The sequence below is a fragment of the Hydra vulgaris genome, chromosome 08, assembly GCF_038396675.1.
Source record: "Hydra vulgaris chromosome 08, alternate assembly HydraT2T_AEP".
NCBI classification, from domain to species: domain Eukaryota; kingdom Metazoa; phylum Cnidaria; class Hydrozoa; order Anthoathecata; family Hydridae; genus Hydra; species Hydra vulgaris.
The window spans coordinates 2,180,001-2,200,234 of record NC_088927.1 but is presented as its reverse complement, the minus strand read 5'-3'; the positions used below and the strand labels follow the sequence as shown (position 1 = coordinate 2,200,234).

General features: G+C 28.7%; 1 protein-coding gene and 1 long non-coding RNA gene across 2 annotated transcripts in view; one reads left to right on the top strand and one right to left on the bottom strand.

The window, feature by feature from the left end:
* Positions 1-181: 181 nt before the first annotated feature.
* Positions 182-7,120, top strand: LOC136084110 (uncharacterized). The gene is made up of 2 exons (XR_010640345.1): positions 182-404; positions 6,326-7,120. It is a non-coding gene; the product is annotated as an uncharacterized LOC136084110 (long non-coding RNA).
* Positions 7,121-10,110: 2,990 nt separating this feature from the next.
* Positions 10,111-20,234, bottom strand: part of LOC100210596 (uncharacterized) — a 24,358-nt gene continuing 14,234 nt past the window's right edge. Inside the window, exons 4-9 of the mRNA XM_065802259.1 lie at positions 14,409-14,762; positions 14,116-14,304; positions 13,549-13,704; positions 13,338-13,428; positions 11,075-11,157; positions 10,111-10,903 (exon numbers count right to left, since the gene is read on the bottom strand). Of these exons, the coding sequence (XP_065658331.1) occupies positions 10,830-10,903; positions 11,075-11,157; positions 13,338-13,428; positions 13,549-13,704; positions 14,116-14,304; positions 14,409-14,762 (947 nt within the window). The 3' untranslated portion in view covers positions 10,111-10,829. The remainder of the gene's footprint in view (positions 10,904-11,074; positions 11,158-13,337; positions 13,429-13,548; positions 13,705-14,115; positions 14,305-14,408; positions 14,763-20,234) is intronic.

Below are 20,234 nucleotides of genomic sequence, written 5' to 3'. Positions count from 1 at the left end.
TCACCAACCCATAATGTTTTCAACAACCCACTATGTTTTCAACAACCCACAATGTTTTCAACAGCGCACTATGATATTACTTTAATTAATTATTAAAAACTCAGGTTTTTCAGCAATTTTTTTCTAATCAACACCAGCAGTCTTTTAAAAAAAACGCCTTATTCTTTTTTTTTCTATTTTATTTTATTTATTTTAGTTTATTTTTTTACGTATTTTTAATTTCACTATTCGTGTTCATCTAGTTTTACCCAAACTGAAGGGAGCAACGTATTTAACAAAATATCAATCAACCATCATCAAATGCAATAAAAACAAAGTTTAATTTGTGAGCGGGGCAATTCGTAGATATTGCACGTGATTGAGTCGAAGTCTTAACACTATTGGTTCTTTTCTCGTTACACAAGGTAAGGTCAGATCCAGGTTACAACAATGGAAGTTTATTATAACTTGAACATAATTTTAATAGCCTTCTAATTTGACAACATTTACGTAATATTTTTTAATCGTAATGGTCAAATGATTAAAGTACTGGAAAAAGTAACAAAATGTTTAATTTGCGATAGTAGGTATAAAAAAATTTATTGTCAAAAATTTAAACGATAAACATACAAAAACTAAATTAAACATTTTTTTCTCACAAAAATACTTTTACTAAATACACAAACCACAGCAACAAGAGCACAGGGGGGTAATTTGACAAGAGCACAGTGGGGTAATTTGACAAGAGCACAGTGGGGTAATAGTTGGACAAAGCTTACTAAATTTGTATATCAAAGACTCAATTTTTGTTTTGAATATATTACAGACTTTTAAAAAGTTAAATTAGATGAAGAAAAAAATTTCTCTTAACCAAATTTGAAGTTTTCAATAAAATCTCGTGATAAAGCTTTTTCTCACGTAAGTGAGAAAAAGTTTTTTACGAAATTTATCAAAAAATTTTAAATGAATACAATTTATGAAAAAACAAAAGGTTTTTGAAAAATTTCTCATTTTATAAAAACTTTTTTTAAAAAGGCAACTAAGAAAAATTTGTACTTTTACGATATATCAACTAATTTATATTTTTGCTTTCACGTAATTATATTTCTGAGTGCTTGTAGCTGCTCCATTTTTTTCTCCTTGCAGAAGAATGGAAGACGTTTTTTTTTTTCAAATTAAGTTTCTTTTTTTAATGTTGCAAAGTAACGTTTAAAAGTATGTAAAAATATGTAATTTTTTAAAATTGAGTTTATTTTTTCAATGTTGCAAAGTTACGTACATATATATGTACGTTACCTTGCATAATTGAAAGTAACGTACATAGTTAAATGCTTTTCCTTAGTGTTCAGTAATAAGACCGTAATGACATCTTGGAGCAACTTTGTAACAACAAAAAATATATATCTATATGTTAATCATTACTTCATGTTAGGTTCATGTCTAATAATGATACAAGAAAAACTTTAAAGAGTTTTATTTGTAAGTACTACTCTAAATTTAATGCCAGACGTCACTTATTTTTATCAAAATATCGTAAACTATAGTCTTGATGTAAAGTAAATTAGTAAAAAATTTTAACAACATAGTAGGGGAGAGTGGGGAGAAATGGGACACGTAAATTTTTTTTTAAGGGTAATTGCAATATCTTTTTTATTTGATGTATAAACAGAACCAAACAAGTTTTACAAATAAACCTTCTTTTTAGGCACCGTTTCAATCCCCTTAGGTTTCCAGCCAAGTAGAAGTGGGACCAATAAATTTAAAACAACATTTTAACACAAATTATTAAATAGAAGCTGATAAAATCATAAAATCACCTAATCGACATAAAAATGTTCAAGAGCTTTCACCAATCGAAATAACCAAATGGCGACGGGAAGAAGTGGGCTTAAATATTTCTTTTTTCTGTCCCACTTCACCCTTAATGTAAACACTTTTTAAAGGTAAAAATTAGGGCTTCTAGCGCACTTATACATATAAATAATATATAGTAATGGCATGAAGCTCGTATAAAAAGATAATAACGATGATAAAAACAACAGCTAAATTACCGTTCAAATAGTCGAAAAAAAATTAATTATAAAAAAAAAAAGAAAATTTTTCTTATGATTATCAAATTTAAAAAATTCTGTTTTTGTTTGAAACTTAAATAAATTTAATGATTTCACTACTAAATTTATATTCTTTTTGACAATCATCCAATTAAGTCCTCGATAAGACTACACCTGGAGCACTTTTTTTTTAAATTCTAGATATAGAGGGCTTTTTTTAGAAATTGACGATTGTTCCTCTTCACATCGAAACTCTTTTCGTCGGCCGTAAGATATACAAATATTTGAGAGTTTATTACATTTACGAGGCATTTTTTGGTGTTTTTTTCATTTGATCTTAAATTATACTTTTCATTTAGATTTTTTTAGACTTATCGTTAAAGTTTGCTGGCAAGAGGTTGTTTTAGTATCTATACATAAAAATTAGATACTGATAAATATTTATTTCAAATATACCATCATTTTTATATTTTTCATAAGAGGTTTTGCGAGTTCTCGCTAATGTTAAGAGTATATGATTCGGCAGGATTGTTTTTGTTACCTATAAGGTTTTTAAAGTTTTGTTGTTTGCGTATTTGCCCACGATGTATTTGCATAGTTAGTGAAACAGTAAGTTAGCCCAAAATTTAACAATTTGAGACTTTATATATTGATGTCGAAATTTTGAAGTATGGTCAGATACATAACGCCAATAGTTCTAGTGTATAATAATATGAGCAAGTCTGTTTACCAATGTTTGAAAAATGTTTGCTGTTAGTAATGATTGTAATCTTTATCATGAATACGTTAATATTAGAAATGCTAATGAAAAATGTTTTCCAAAGGAAATACTAGATAGTTCAGTTTTTTTTTTGCAGAAATAAACAACCTATAGGGTGACCATTGTATAGGGTGAAGGTGACCATTGTACTGATTTTCGTTAACAAACAATTGTTAATTATACAGCCATTTATTTTATACAGTTGCAGTGATAAGTAAATGGTTCTTTTAACAATTTTTGGAAAACTTAACATTCAAAAATAAAGCACGATGGATCAAATGGCCAACAAAACTATATTCAGCTAAGAAAGACTGAAGAAATCTCTTTGAAGTAAGCAGTTTTTTAATACATTGAGGACAAAAAAAAATTGATTTTCTAATCTATATTCAACTCTTTATTATTATTATTATTATTATTATTATTATTATTATTTATTTCGTCATTTTACACATTTTACAATGTTATCTATAAATTTAAACAAATATATATAATTACAAGCTGACTGAGGCAAGTAGAAGTCAAAATGTCTTATCATCAAGCTCCTTCGTGATAAACAGAAAAATAAAATAAAATTTTACATCTCCCAATATTATATAAAAGAGTGAAATTAATAAGTTTGAAAAAAAATAAATGTTTAAAGGTTAAAAAAGAATTTAAAGTTAAAAAAGAAATTAAAAAAAAGTTGAAAAAATTGAAAAAAATTATTAAAAATAACAAATAAAAAATTACAAATCAGTAAATATTCGTATACATATTCAATACAGTAAAAAAAAATTAAAAATTACAAATTGGTACATATGAGTATACACATTCAATACAATATTAAAAATAAATAAAATACATTAAAAACAAAATTTACATAACACAGGTCAACAAAAAAAAATTTTTTTTCTGGTGCCGAGAAAACAATTTGTTTTTTGTATAGTATTTCTCATTTTGATTTCAAATATGCTACTCTTTTTTTACCATCACGTCAAGTTGTAAAGATATTTAGGTTCAAATCTTAAGTATTTAGGGTAAAGTCCCTAATATTGTCAAAAAAAAAGTTATTCAAAAGTATGTCAACCTGGGTCTCAAAAGAAGCGTATTTTCATCGAGATTTTAAAAATGTTATTCATTTGTAATAAAAATAAGTATTTTTTGTATTATTGCTGAATAACATTCTGTTGAAATTTTTTTAAGAGTCTTTAGCATTTTTTTACATAATTTTTTTGTCAATAAATTTTAAGGAAAAATATTTACGTTTTCTAAAATCTTTATGAAAATACGCTTCTTTTGAGACCCAGGTTGACATACTTTTGAATAACTTTTTTTTCGACAATATTAGGGACTTTACCCTAAATACTTAAGATTTGAACCTAAATATCTTTACAACTTGACGTGATGGTAAAAAAAGAGTTGCATATTTGAAATCAAAATGAGAAATGCTATACAAAAAACAAATTGTTTGCTTGGCACCAGAAAAATTTTTTTTTTTTGTTGGCCTGTGTAATTATTTCAATTTTTTAAAAAAACGATAGAATGTACGTAATGTTTAAATTTAATAAGTGTTTTTTTATAATTTTTTTAAATGTATCAATAGATTTTATTTTTTTCGTATTTTCGTCAAGAACCAAATTCCACAAGCGTGGTCCCCAATATAAAGTCAAGAAGTCAAATTTTTTGATTGATGTTAGTGGAGTGAAGTAATTACTCATCTTTATTGCAGGCCAATAAAATTTTCATTAAAAAAAAAAAAAACTGTTACTTTGATATTTTGTTATTTGAGTATTGAAACGATACAAACATTAAATTATGAAAATATAACAATATTTTACAAAACATTTTGTGAAAATATAACAATACTTCACAAAATATTTTGTGAAATTATAATACATCACAAAATTGAAAATTGTAATTCATCACTAAGTTGAAAAAAATTGAAACTCAATTTATGGGAAAGTTACAACAACAATATTTACAGCAACTACATCTTCTCAATCTTGTTTGGTTTGTAGCTGCATTTCAGATAAAAGTATGCCATTGACACAGTTGGTCTCTGCTTTGACCTTTTTAACTTTTGACGCTCGAATTAGAAGCACGAAATGTATTCTTAGAATAAGCTACAAATACATCTCTAAGAAAATAAAACTTTTCAGAGCGAAAAAAGAAAATTCAAAGCTGATAATAATTTTAATGCTTCAACGTTTTCAGTTTTTAATGCCCCAGAGTCATCAGCCACTCTGGGGCATTAAAAACTGAAAACGTTGAAGCAATATTTTTTTTAGAATTACAGAGACAACTGAATTACGACTGAAGAACAAAGAAGAACTGAAACTCATGAAACTCTGGAACTTAATGACAGATAAAGTTTTCGCATGCTTTTTGATGCCGTCATCTGGTCTTCTAATTGACTTTTCACTCTTTTGAGAACACTGCAACAGAACACATGAAATATGTGTAAACCTATACCTATTAACTTCTACCTTTGTAAATGGGCCCTACCCAAATTGGAGTGCAAATAATATATAAAACTAATGAAATTTAAAACTTTTCAACAAATTTAAGTATAGTATAGAATAAAAAATCTGCAAGTTAATCAAATCTCTTCGCGTTTGTTAACTTACAGACGCAAAGAGATTTTGATCAATTTGCTGAAATACGCCGGGTAGCCAGAATTTTGGTGCCTCTAAGGCACCAAAATTCTGGCAGCTCTACGTATTTCAAAATTGGTATTTATCTTAATTCCAATTGGATTTTTTTGGGTGAGTTAAGGTTGAATAAGATTAATTAATACTATTTAGGATCAGGGTTAGAGATGTTGTTGTTGTTAGAATATTGTTCTATATTAAAATATGTTGTTAACCTGTTGTATAAATATGCATCTTTAGTATTTTACTAAAAGCCTTTAAACTTGATTTTTCTCTATTGGAAATTTAAAGTTTTTTGAAGAGTAGCTGTAATTTTTAAAAATGTTTTTTAAAAGAATTTAAGTTTTTTTTGAAAATATTGGCAAAGATTAATGCAAATTTATAAGTAAAATCTCAAAAAATTAACAATTAGCAATAACAACAAATATATATATGTTGTTTAATATCACATTCTGTATACTTTTGTTAATTTTCAGCAAATGCTAACTCGCTGTGAAATCATAAAAAGCAGCTGTCTATATCATGGCCTTTTTTTCCAACGTAGTTATTATTTATGGCTAACTTAATTATAATGTTATAAAGTAGGCCATGCTCAACATCTATAAAGCCTGCGCAATAAAAAAAATAAATTCGAAGAAAGCAATCTTCAAAATTTTAAAAATTATAAAGTTTTAAAAATTTAATTAAATAATACAAGGGGGCTGCACTTTTTTTTTTAATTTGAAATAAAGCATAATTGAAATGAAACAAACGTAAAACAAACGATTCAACTATGACATCATAGTCGCTCTTTTTTTTAATTCTATTTAACGAATTTGATTTTAAAAATTTTAATATCAAGAACTATAAAACAGTTGGATTTAATTTTCCTTTAATCCTTTTTAATATTTATCATTTGTTTTTAGCTTTTACATAAAAATTAAAGTTCAAAGAAGGAACAAGAAGATTTTCAATGTTCTTATAAGTGGCATCATAAAGACGCCAAAAAAACTGTCAAAATTGTTGGCACACCCTTAAATATTTTATCAATTAAATAAATTATACAATAGTTTATCTATTTGTCAAGTAACTTTATTTTTAACAGTCATAAATTGTAAAAACGCCTTTTTGATTTTTTAACTTTGGTGACAACAATGTTTTACAACATGTGCTGGAAATCAGAAAGATTTCAGAGAAAGGTTTTTGAAAAGCATAGAGAGCTGTATCGCCGTGAAATGAATAAAATTAAAGGAAGACGATTTGCGCAAGGAGAAGATGCCATTCAAAGAGATATTTGTTTGTCTAAAAAAGAAAAAAGACGTTATCGACTTCCAACCATTGACGACGAAGAACTTGTTTTTATTTTGATTGCAGCTGAAAAAGGCAGAAGACGTTCTCAAAAGTTTTATAAAAACGCATTTACCAAGCAATGAGTTTGTAACAACCTAGTTAACTTTATAGTTATACTATAAGGCATACTTTGTATCAGAAAAAACGTTTTTTTTTGTGTATTATACTTTTCATATGACTTTTTATTTATTATAATTAGTGTGTGTGTGTGTGTGTGTGCGTGTATGTGTGTGCGAGTGTGTATATTTGTGTGTATCTGTGTTTCCATATATGTTTTGTTAAATTACAATATAAAAGTAAAAGTAAATAAATGTACTTTAAAAAAAAGTTTTAATTTTAAAATCAAAGAAAAAAGTGCATCTGTGTCAAAACTGATGTTTTTATAAATTCCAAATAAAAATAGCAAATCCTGGTATAATGTCTAATTTATACTTTAAGATGGATCACAGTTTACATAATAATAAATGATTTGGCAAATTTTAAAAGATATTACTGATGATGTACACCAATAACGCGGTAAGAGGAGGAAGCCAGTCTCTCAAACTTCGTACATTTAGCTTGATCCTTTTAAGTATCACCTATCGTTATTATTATTATAAACAAAAAAACATAGTAGATGACAATTAATGATTTAGTATTAAAAAAGATGAAAATTAATGATTTAGTATAGTAAAAATTTAGTATTTTAAATTTATGATAATTGATCTTTATTTCTAATGCTTTTTTAAAATCTGTTGATAATTTTTAAGTAACCTCAGATTAAGTCACAAAAGCTGATGCAAAATCATTTTTGGACTAATCAATAACATTCCATAATTGGAGTGTTATTGAGTAAGCAAATATGGTTATATAAATTGTTGCCTTGCATGACCTTTTCCGCGCAAAAAAAAAGGTTACTGTCTCAAGGTATATATGTTTTGCAATCTCAGGATAAAAACTTGGCCTAGCTGGGTTGTTCAGTAAATCATGACTCACGGTGGACCCTAGATACTGTTTGATAAGCTAAAGGTTGTTAAAATTCTTTTTGCTTGTGCTACTGTTGCAGGTGCTTTTAAGAATCTCCTCAAACTGGTAATGAAGTTTGACGATATACTTTCTAGTTTGCACTTTGCCTACGCACTTAACGTTTCCACTAAACCGTAATGTGTTGTTCCGTATTTAAAAAACATTCAAGTTATTTTCAATGATAAAGTTTGAAATATTACAACTTTTTTTTTAAAATTTCGCATCAGTCCACCCCAGCTAACCAGGATTAAAAACACAGAAATCAACACCTAATGTCAGTTTGTGCGGCCGTGGCGCAGTGGTTAGAGCGCTTGCTTTATTAGCAAAAGATTCTGGTTCGAAACGAGCTTTGGACATATTTTCGCGTCACGGTAAGGAAGGAGGCGTGAACTTCCTGGTTAAATGCACTTCCGCAGTGCTCTGTAACAAGACCGTTAGGTCTTCTTAGGGCACCTAAATAACAATATAAAAAAAAAGTTTAAAAAAGAAAAAAAATTAAAAAAAATTAAACATATTTGACATTAAATCGATAAATCACAAATAATAATATAATTTTAAAACCAAAAATTTTAAAGAAAAACATAAACTAAAGAAAACAAGTAGAAATCAACTTGTATCATATTACAAAAAAAAAATATAATTTTATAATATAGAGATACTATTAAGTTACATTTGTTTTTTCAATTTATAATGCTTTACAATGCTTTCGAGAGTAATCGTGTTACGCTGCACAATTACAACTTTACACCTAAATAGTATTTATTAGCTTTTTTGTTTTAAAAAGGAATAAATCACCTGGTTGCATATACACAACTTTTGCAAAGAAAAAGGTACAAAAAAGGTACGCAAATATTATATTTTGTAATTTAACATTCACAAACCTTTTGCAACGTTTGCGTAAAGTTAAAGTAAAGTTGTTTATGTTAAAGTATCTTAAAGCTATTGCATATGTAGCTTAAGTTGTTGCAAGAGTTACGTAAGTTTCATCTAGCGTTAAGCGTTGCAAGGTTGTGCAAGAGTTAAAGCAAAAACTTATGCAATTATTTTAAAAGCATTTATAATATAGGAAGTGTTATTATTTATTTCTTGTTCCAATTTGTATGTAAGTTTTGTAGTAAATCAATGATAGACTAAATAGTAAAATATACATCACAACTATACAAACGCCATTTTATAATTAAAATAACTTAATAAGTAAAGTAACGCAGAATAACGCGCAGGCGATAAAAATCGACGCGTTGTTTGATTTAGATAGGAGTTACACAAATAAGTGATTCGGGCTTGAGCTCACCAATAACTTTTTTTTCTTTCAAAAAACCATATTAACTGCATTATTTTCTTTGTTTGTTGACCTCTCGAAAAGACCAAACAAGACCTAACGGTCTTATCACAGAGCACCGCGGAAGAACACTTAAATAAGAAGTATACTCCACCTTCCCTACAGATAGTGCGAAATATTCTAGGCTGGGCAGTAAGTTACTCAAAGTAATTTGGTATCTCATAGCAAGATTTTTTTTATGAAATCATATTAAATTTTAAGATAAATATTTTGCTTTACTTTCAACTTCAAACAGCTATAAAAACAAAATGGTTTGATGAGTGTATATATTTTTTTCACTGACCTTCACAAAATAAATTTTAAAGTAATAAGTCAGAAAAATAAACTTTTTCATGCTCTAGGCAACGATTTTCAAAAAAGCCGCGTTTATAATTTTTAATGGTCAAAGATTGGTACCTAAAATTGAAATAATTTTACTAGAAGAACTAAATGACAAATAAAATATTCTCCTGAGACCGTTACTCCGAGAAGTGCAGATGCGGTTTGTCTCCGAGTGTAAGAAGTTCCAAGTGATAGGCCCATAAAAATTGGAACACAACACAACGATGATTTTCGGAAATAAATTTAAACTTAATGTACCTAGAACGTTAACTTGACCAATAAATTGAGTTGAGCAATACAACTGTAACTAACCTCTGATTCGTTAATTATATTACCCTACTGCGGTCAGCTCTGGGTGTATTCAATTAATTGATTGAAATTAGAACGGACAAATGTTTGATAACCTTGAATGTCGCTTAAAAAAAATGCATTCACTTTTATGCGCATTAAAGTCATAGTGCGCTCTTTTGCATAATCTTCGCATAATTTTAACATTGAGCCATTGCAGAAGATAAACAAGGTTAGTTATTTTAGGAATGTTCTTATTATTTGATCAAAGTTTAAAAAAATAAATTCAGTCAAATGTTCTTTAATATGAATGCAACTTGTTGGGAAACCCTTCAACTTAAACAAAAAAATTATTAGTCGAATTGGAAGATAATAAAATAAAGCTATGGAAACTAATAAAAAAAGAAATTTCGTTAAAATTTACCAAGCTTTTGCAATTTAACACAAGCATATTTTATACTTATATTAAAAAATTGTGACATATAACAAAAAAGTATAAGATAAGAAAATGACTATAAATTTATCATGTTATTATTACAAAATTCTATTACTATATCCATATAAACAATAACTATTTACATTTTCGAAAAAATTGTTTGGCACGAAACTCAGTAACAAAAATTTATCGAACAAAGCCAAATGATATGCTGAACTCTTTTTAACGAGTTTATTAACGAGTAACTCTTATAACCACTATACCTGATTGGTATTAGAATTTTAATTATCATACCTGATTGGTGGATGTAAGATGATTATATATGGATTGATTTGTCAAATCCATCACTTTTCGCATTTGCAAGTCATAATTTTATACAAAACACGTAAAACAAATGTAGAAATTTGTTGTAGTTGTAGAAATAAACGATCAAGTAAGAAGCTATCGTGTAAATTCGTGTCCTCTTATTTTGAGTGAAAATTTAAAAAAGATTAAAAGATAAAAATGAATAAAATGCAGAATAATTAAAAAGAATGAAATGCAGAATAGTTTAAATGAATGAAATGTAGATTAATTAAAAGCGATAAATGTTAAAAAAAGAAAACTGCAAGTAATTATAAAAATAAAGATAAAATTATTTCCAAGTAAAGAAAAAAGTCCAGATGATAAATGACTTAAGGAGTTTAAATCTTTAGTTAAAACTATTCCTCGACGATGTTCCGATCGGTTCATCTTTGAGCATCAAGTCTTCGTTTAATGGAAGATCTATAAGTACCAAATGTTTTATAAAAAAAAATTGTAAAGGTCAAACAACCAATTTCAAAATGATCGTTTTAGTATCAAGTTATTTTAAAAGTTTGCAGTAAAAATAAAAAGAATTGTTTTACAGATATATAAGATATAGAAAATATATAAGATATAGAAAAAGATTCACACCTTTCATGGACGTCGAGCGTTCAACACGAACAAGTTTTGCAAGATTTTCTTTCTTTCGTTTTAGCAACTTTCTCTGATTTCTCCTTTAATATTGTGTGAATAATAGGTTAACCTTTAAAAACTATTTATTTTTAAATTTATATAACAAATAAAAACATAATTATACTATAAAAAGTAAAAACAACAAAACAGGAAAAATCTTCAGTGAATTTGCTGAATAATCATTTTACAGAAAATATATTCTGAACTTATAGTTATCTGACCAATCGGACACCTGATTTTTATAAAAAAACTTGCTTTGCAGCATTTGCATATACCAAGCTTGCCGAATCTTGACAACACAGGACAAATCCTTTTACAAACAATGATATATATGAGATTTTATAATGACAACCAACATGTCTAAGTGAAAGGTAATCGATGATGTAATTAACAATGCAATACTAAAAAAGTCCCTCAGTTCATTTAAACCCTTAATTCACTAAAACAATCAGTTCATTAAAACCCTCACTTCATTGAAACCCTCAGTTCGTTAAAAGATTTTTAAAATTCTTCCATTATTCTTCTAAACAAAACTTTGAAACTCATTTCATAAGTAAAATAAATTAGACGCATAAAAACTTCGGTAGTAATGTATATTAAACTGCTTGCGTAAAAAACCTGTTCATATTTTTAAAACTTTTAATTATGTGTCACTAGCAACTTAGATAAATTTTCAAAAGTTTAAAAAAATTTAAAAGAGCCATTTTAAGTATTAATTTTACAACAAGAAATTAGAAACATTTCTTAAAAAGTCCTAATAAAAGACATAATTATACACAAATTTTAATTTATGTTGTTTAAAGCAACAACAACAACAACAAAAACGTTTGGTAAGTAATGCAAAAAAATATATACATATACATACATCTAAAAATATTGTTTTAGATTCCTCAAATTTGTAAATATGTTTTTCAAAAAATATCTATATTTAAAAACTTACATTCACTCTTCTTGCTACCTTAAAGTTTTGATCATTGAAACTATTGTTTACTTGTATTTACCTCCCCAAAGTTTTGATTATAGAAACTATTGTTTAACTGTATTTACCTCCTTAAAGCTGAGGGAACTAATAATTTTCCCAATAAAGCCAAGGAGCCTGATAATTATCTTACTCAAGTCAAGTATACAGATAGATTTCCTTTATAAGTAAAAAAAAATTATGTTTTCATTGTTACCAACCCCTTTCACAGCCCTATAGGTCAAAATCATTAACTTTGAGAAATAACATTGATAGACAAAGAAACAAGTTTAACACTACACTTACAGGGAAATAAAGAAGATTGAACTTTGGCTCGCCCACAAAACTATTACTACACTACTACAACATTTAGAATTTCAATGAAATATTTCAAAAACATTGAAAAATTGTAAAAGAAATTTTCAAAACCAAATTTTTTTCTGACTTTTGCTGCTAAATTATGATGAATTATTAAACACTTTACATAAGATATAATTATCAATAAAAACTATTATTATATAAAGTAAAATAAATTATATTTCCCTAAAAAATCCTTTCATTAAATAGAATCAGATCATTCCATAGAATAAAATCAGATCTTTTCATCAGATCAGACAGGAAAGCTAATAATCAGGTCTTTTCATCAAAATCAAGTGGTTTGAAGATCAAATCCCTCCAACACCTTTGGAAGTACAGCACTAAACCTGTTTCTTTGCGCATTATTGAAAACTACCCAATAATGGTAACAACCCCCTTTAATCCCTACTATTATTAAATTAATTGTTCATACTAAAAATATATTATTCAGTGTGCTTGATCAAAACTAGCTATGATCAAAAGTCGATTACTTATTTCAAGTTTCTAAGCTCAAAATAATCGTATTTAGGGAGATAACTTTGATTTAATTGGAAAACTTCAGATTTAAATGGAAAACCCTGCGACACACACCAACACAACCTTAACACACACCAACACAACCTTAACACACACCAACACATCCTTAACACACACCAAAACAACTTTTCTAAGAATGTCAAAAATAAATGTTTGCTTTTTTCTTGTACCTGAAAAAATTTTTTCTCTCAATTTTAGTTAAAATAAATTTTTAAAAACGCAGTATTTTTCAAGGTGAGTATAAGTTTTTCAAGGTGAGTATACTCCCTAAGGTACTTAAAGCAATAACTGTAATGATGAACAATGATAGATTATGTCATTAACAATAGACTGTAAAGCACATAATACACAATAATAATATAGAAGTACCTCAAGGCACACAAGCAAACAGTCCATGCTGTTCCAAGTAAACTAATTCCAATAACCAACCCACTCACAATCAAATACACCATGCTCCAATCTAAGATGAATAAAAAAATTTATCAGCAAACAAAAAAATTTAAAACTTTAAAAATATAAACTTCAAATTCAGTTTAAATTTAAATCTTGAAATTTAAAAAATGATTGAAAAATTTAAAACCTGAATTTTCCCATCTGTCCTCAGACTTTTTCCGACCAGGTGCTGTTATGTACGCTATTTGAGATCGCTGAGCTGCGCCAGCAGGTACTGGTACAGCAGAGCAAAGCTCTGGGCTAGCACAATCACCAGCATAACAATTATCTCCAATCATTAAAGCTGAGAAATTTATTAATATTTATAATATTTAATATTTATAATTTGTTTATAGTATATTTTAAAAGAATTTCAAGGACTGCGCAATTGTCAAATTTCAACTGTCTACTACTTATTCATGCCTTAATTTGTCAGACTCTCGGTCCAACCCTCGGAATTAGGGTCGGCATTCGGCAATGCCGACCTAGAAGCATTTTAGGTCGGCAAAAAATTGTCGACCTTGTTTCTATGTTTAATGGTAAGACCTTTGTATTAAACTTTATTTGCCGACCTGATGCCGACCTCTAAAAGAATGAGGTCGGCAAATAATTGCCAACCTTATTTTTCCTAATTCCAAGGGTTGGACTATTGTTAACCTTTTACATTTACAGACCAGAAAGTTAACAGAAAAAAAACAATTGCCTTATATCTTACCAAGATCACAGTCCTTTTCTTCGCAACACAATGCAGCACAAACTTCAATATCATCAACTGATGCCAACATTGAAAAATTTCCTGCACGCAAACCACCTTTCAGAGTATGATTATACATTATGTGACTGCGCTTACATTTAGGATAACGCTTGTGATTCACAAAAAAATCACTCTCCGCCATATTTGTTACTAGAAAAACAAAACTCTAAAAATCTAAACTTCAGAACTGACACTGTAAATTTAAAAAAATGTTTAAAAATAAATTGATTATTAAAAAGAGAACAAATACTAACTCGTATCTTGTTCAATAGGCTCTTGAGTCCATGCCAAGTATGCTACTTTTGGTTTCAAATGTGAAGGTATGGCAGGCACCGTTTGACAAATTCGTTGATTTTTACATGTGACAGAGTAACAATACTGTCCAAGCATAATAGCAAGGTGACCTTCATTTAAGTCGCATGCACGTCCTATACAATCTTGTAAATGAGTAGCTTTTCCAAGTGATGTGTAATTTCCAGCGCGCATACCACCAATAAGAGTTGCATTATTGTAGATTTTTCGTGCTTGACATGTACTAGGGCGAAGAACTGGAGCGGGCTTTTCATGAAACTTAACAATTGGTTGTACAAGTTGAGGATGCAAAGATGCTAAACAATAAAGACTCAAGTTGAAATCAGTTTTTTTAAAATTTTTATACAATCAATACAAATATTTTTTAATCCAATTACTCCATATTATTATAACTATTAGCAAAGAAAAAGATTTCTTAATAACTAGAGTAAAAAAAAAAAAAGGGGAAAGGGGAAAGGGGGACAATCAACTTACAAAGATACAAGCATTCATTTTGTAGCATGAAACATACATGATTCATTTTCTAATGATTATACAGTTAAGGCCATTAGATCTTTATTGCATTTTGTTATGCTTTTACCATAAGATTCAAATTTTGATAGTGACTATCAAATATGTGTGCCAGATTTTCCAACAAATATACAATGTAATGGTCATAAAAGTGAATGAACAAAAGTTAATTAAATTACTAAAAGTTGGTTGCCCCTTTCCCCCTTTAATTGATGCTACCCCAAACCCCCTTCCCCCCCTCACCTTAGTGAGCGAGGGGGGGGGGAGAGGGAAGGGGTCCAGACCATATACAGGCCACTGACTACCTATAATGAAATAGAATTTAAAGATATAATGGTTTTATTTTGAAATTAATTTAGATATTTAGATATTAAGTATCTAAATATCTAAATTGATTTAGAGACCTTTATTTGAACCATAATTAAGGTCACTAAAAAGTTACTGCCCCCTTTATTTTTGCCCCTATCTACTATAAAGACCAGATCAAGAAGAGGACAACCAACCATACCTTTCATTTTATTAAGAAATGACTTATAATTAGTTGCACCCTTCACATAGGCCAGTTGGCAGATTAGAGGGGCACTGGTTTCTAGTAAAACATTCAACTGTTGATGATTGAAAAATAGGGTTAAAATGCTAGCATTTTTAATGTGGATTCAACAAGTTTATGATGTTTGCATTTTCAGATAGTTGGGTCTAATGGTCTTATATGCTGTTAATCTTAGATCAAAACAAAGTGTTAGAAAAGTTTACAAGCACCTCAAAATGGCTGAAAAATGGACTTTTTAGGCGAGTGCACATTTTGCTTTTAGATATATTTAAGTTCTAAACTGCAACAAGCTGTCTATATTTTGCCCATTTATTACAGACAGTAGTAGCTAATCAGAAAACTTATCTGTAAAAACTTGTGGATGAATAAAATAATGCTACAGTTAGTTTCAATTTGGCATATTTTAGCCATTTTAGGATTTTTTCCAAAGTTGAGGAGGTCATAATTTTTTTCTAATTTAACACAAGTTAATAAAAACCACTTTTTCAAAGAGAGAGCTATCCAGAAAATAGTTCTAGAAAAAATGAGACACTTGCTGAAAGTGAGAAAAAAGTTATACAGCTCTAAAGTAGTCTGTTTTGACCATTTGTAAATCAAGGGGAGCCATTGTGTCATGTTTCTAAGGCTATAATTTTTGAACCGTTGTACTTGGAAGTCTGAAATTTCAAATTTAACCTATCTACATAATGCACATAATAATATGTAAAAATCAGGAAAATCAGAGATGGTACCCCACAGGCAATTGGTTGAAACATAATGATTTGACCCTATATATAAATAAAAAAAACATGACTTCAGATACTACGAACGAAGGAAGAAATCAAATTGTTTTTTTATTTTCCTAATTTGAGAGTTTTGAAGAGCTAAGAAGGCAATGGATACGAAAATAATTTTAAATTTGGTTGAAAAATTTAGGGAGACAGGCAGTGTTCATGATTAAAAAAAATCTGATCATTGTTGATTTGTTGTTACAGAAAAAACTGCACAAAAAATTTGAGAAATTTTTAAAGAAACAATTTGTAAATTTGAGAATAATGATAAGCACAAGCAGTTATTATTGTGTTATTCAAGAAATAGGCTTTCGACCATTCTGACCAAGTACAGTACAAGAGCTAAGTGAAGATGATTTCGAAAATCTCTTACATTAATTTGTACTAGCAGTAAGCAAAATCTATTACATGTTGCTTACAGCTAGTATACTACAATCTCTTTAAACGATTTCCATATTTCTCTGAAAACTTTAAACAGCTTTGACAACATTTTAAATGACTGTTCAAATAAGTAGGGTAGGATGGGTAGAAGTGAGCCAAGGGTAGGAGTGAATCATTGATCCTACAGATAAAACAGGGAACTAAAACGACTCAAAATTTTCACCAAGTACTCACATACAAACTGTTGTTAACACAATCCAATTTTTTTACCACTTCTTGGTGCGGGTGTCTCCATTAATATTGTCATCCAATCTCTTCTCTGTACAAAAGTAAATTTTTTGCATTTTTTGAAACTTCTTTAATGAGCATACCGGCTGTTTCGAGACATTAGATAGTGGTTTAAAATTTACTAATAAACAACGCAGTTTTTAGAACAAAGTATTTTACATGCATAAACCACTTACTTATTGCTCATTTAATGTTTTAATCCAGCTGCACAGCTTGGGAAGGAATGAGCCAATCCTTCACGGGTAGGATTGAACCTCGGGTCACTAATACTTCACATTAAAAAAGTTTTGACTTCAGAGTAAAAACATATTTATGTTTGACTTTTATATCTTAGTATATCATTAGAAAACTTGTGCGCAACATTACATTTATTTTTACCATATGTTGTAATGCCTTGAGTTTATAAAAGTACCACTTTGAAAGCAAAAACTTCCAGTAAAGATATGAAAGATGTATTACATTTAATCCAAAAAGGAAATAGTATTAGAGAAACTGCAATAAATTCCAAAATACCCTAACCAACGCTTCGTCGTTATTGGAAAAACTTTTTGCTTGATGAAAATACAAGACTTTCCCCGAATTATTATATTAAAAGAATATTTACAGACAAGCAGGAATTAGAATTAAAGGAATATATTTTGACTTGTTCAAAAATATTCTATGGCCTTCCAATTAAAGAATGTCGGTGTATAGCTTTTGAGATGGCAACCATATATAAAATTAGTATTCCACAGAGGTGGCACAAAGACTCAATGGCAGGTATTGATTTGGTTGAATAACTTTAGAAAGCAACACCTAGATTTGTCTCTTAGAACAACTGAAGGGTGTTCTCTCTCTAGGAAAACATCATTTAATGCCCATAATGTAAATCAGTTTTTTGATAAATTAAAAGAACTTTTTGCTAGATCACCAGCATTTGCAAATGGAACTCGGATTTTTAACCTTGATGAAACTAGAACTATTACCGTGCAGAATCCACAAAAGGTATGTTAATCTTCAATAATAAGTATATTTTTCATGATATATATATTTCTTACATAAAACATCTAAATATATAGGTTCTTGCAAAGAAAAGTGTGAAAAGTGTCTGCAAAGTTACAAGTGCTGAAAGAGGAACCCTTGTCACAACTTGTATAATAATCAGTGCATCTGGACAATATCTTCCACCAGTAATTATTTTTCCAAGAGTGCATTTCAAAGAGCATGTTGTCAGGAGCTCCTTCTGGATCTCTTGGACTTGCATGTAAAACAGGCTGGATGAACAGTGAACTTTTTTTAGATATTATAAATCACTTTATCAAGTTCTCGTCTAGTACAAAAGAAAATCCATCATTATGAATATATGACAATTTCGAAGCGCACTTATCTATAGCAGTGTTAAATTTAGCAAAGGAGCATGGAGTGACCATTTTGACATTACCGCCTCATTCCACGGAGTTATGGGGCCATTTAAAACTGCATATAATGCAGCAATTGATTTATGGATGCTCCACAATCCTGGAAAGACATTTACAATTTACCAAGTGGCTGCATCTGTAGGGTTTGCTTTTCTGAAAGCCATAAAACTTTCTAACATTGTAGCTGCTTTTAAAAAGACAGGTATATTTCCTTATGACAGGAACTGTTTACAGATATCGATTTTATGTGCAGCTCTGTGACAAACAGAACTTTTGATGTCAACAATACTTGCATAAAAAATCACGTAAGCATTACTTCTGACAATTTTTTTAACCCTCATGTTTCATCAAATGCAGACCCCACTACCTCTACTACTATAGATATAATAATAATGCCATCTCCGCTAACTATAGATACAAACAAACTAGTTACCAATGATACAATGGTTGATCTGTCTACATCATCAGATTCTTTTATCAGCCCTAAACAATTCAGAGGTTTTCCTAAATCTGGAGAAAAAAACAGTAAAAGAAAGGAAAGGAAGAAGAGTCGCTCTATGATTGCCACAGACACTCCTGAGAGAGATCGTTTCGAGAAAAGGCTCTGCAATAAAAAATTAGTCAAACAAAAGAATTAAAAGCAAATTTACAGAATATTAACAAAAAATTACTTAAAAAAGACAATTCTGTATTGGAACATTTGACAAACACAAATGAGAAAGGTTTAATAATCCTAGAAGATGATTTGGGTGCTTGCGATATATATCCCAGGGCTTGTGATGAAGAAAATCGTCAAGCATGTTATAGCGCGCTCGTAAAATTAGAATATGTTTTCATCGAGCGTGATTATGTGCGCTCGAAATAACGTCAGCGAGCGCGATCATGAAAATTGCTGAAGGTGATGCTCTAAAAGCTTTTTATTTTTTTATATCTTTTTTTATTTGTTACATAATTCTTTCGTCAAAAAATGTTTGAATTAGTATCACACTCATGAAACTACTTCAACGAAGTAGATTTTTATACTTCCAAACTTCTTGTATATTGTCAGATCGCGATTTTATTTTTAACTATTTATGTTATAAAAAAATAATACCAAACAAAAACGCAACTTCTTGTTGATTTAGTATTGAAGTATAATTTAGTGACTTAGTTTTGCTTTGTTGTTTTGATATATGTATTTTAAAATGTTACGCTGTAAACTTAATTAACGGTTAATGGTTTTTATATTTCTTGATATTTTTTATTTAAATTAATTATTTAATTTTTTTCTAAAATTTCTTTTTTAAATTACGTTTTTTTTATCTTAAAAAAATAGCACAAAAATAATTTGAAATAATAATAAATTAGAATAATAACTTTCCATTTAATAAATGTTGACATCATTACTTTGTTTCCTTTTCGAATGTGATTGCGAACATTCTAAACAACAGAATCGTTTTAAATTTGAGTTAAAATAAATAATAGTTAATAAAAAACCTATACTATAAACAAAACCTAATTTAAAAATACTCTATTATTAACATTTATTTTTATTTTAAACGATGTGTGGAATATTACAAACAATAAATCAAATAAATCTTACTTGATATTTTCACAAGATTAATAATACTCTGCAGTTTCAATTTTCTTATAGCGGTTTTCAAATTGTCTATTCTTATTTTATTTGCGCATTTTTGTATTCACATAGTATTTCCACGTGCACATTCCATAATTGAAATTAGTGACTATTAACGACTTCAAAATGCTCATTCATTACGTTAGTGCAAAAGAGAACGACGTAGTGCTTTTTATATTTTATATTAGTGCTTTGATAATAGAATATCTTTAATAAAAAATCTTTTTTAAATATTTAATGAAAATAAAAAAATGATC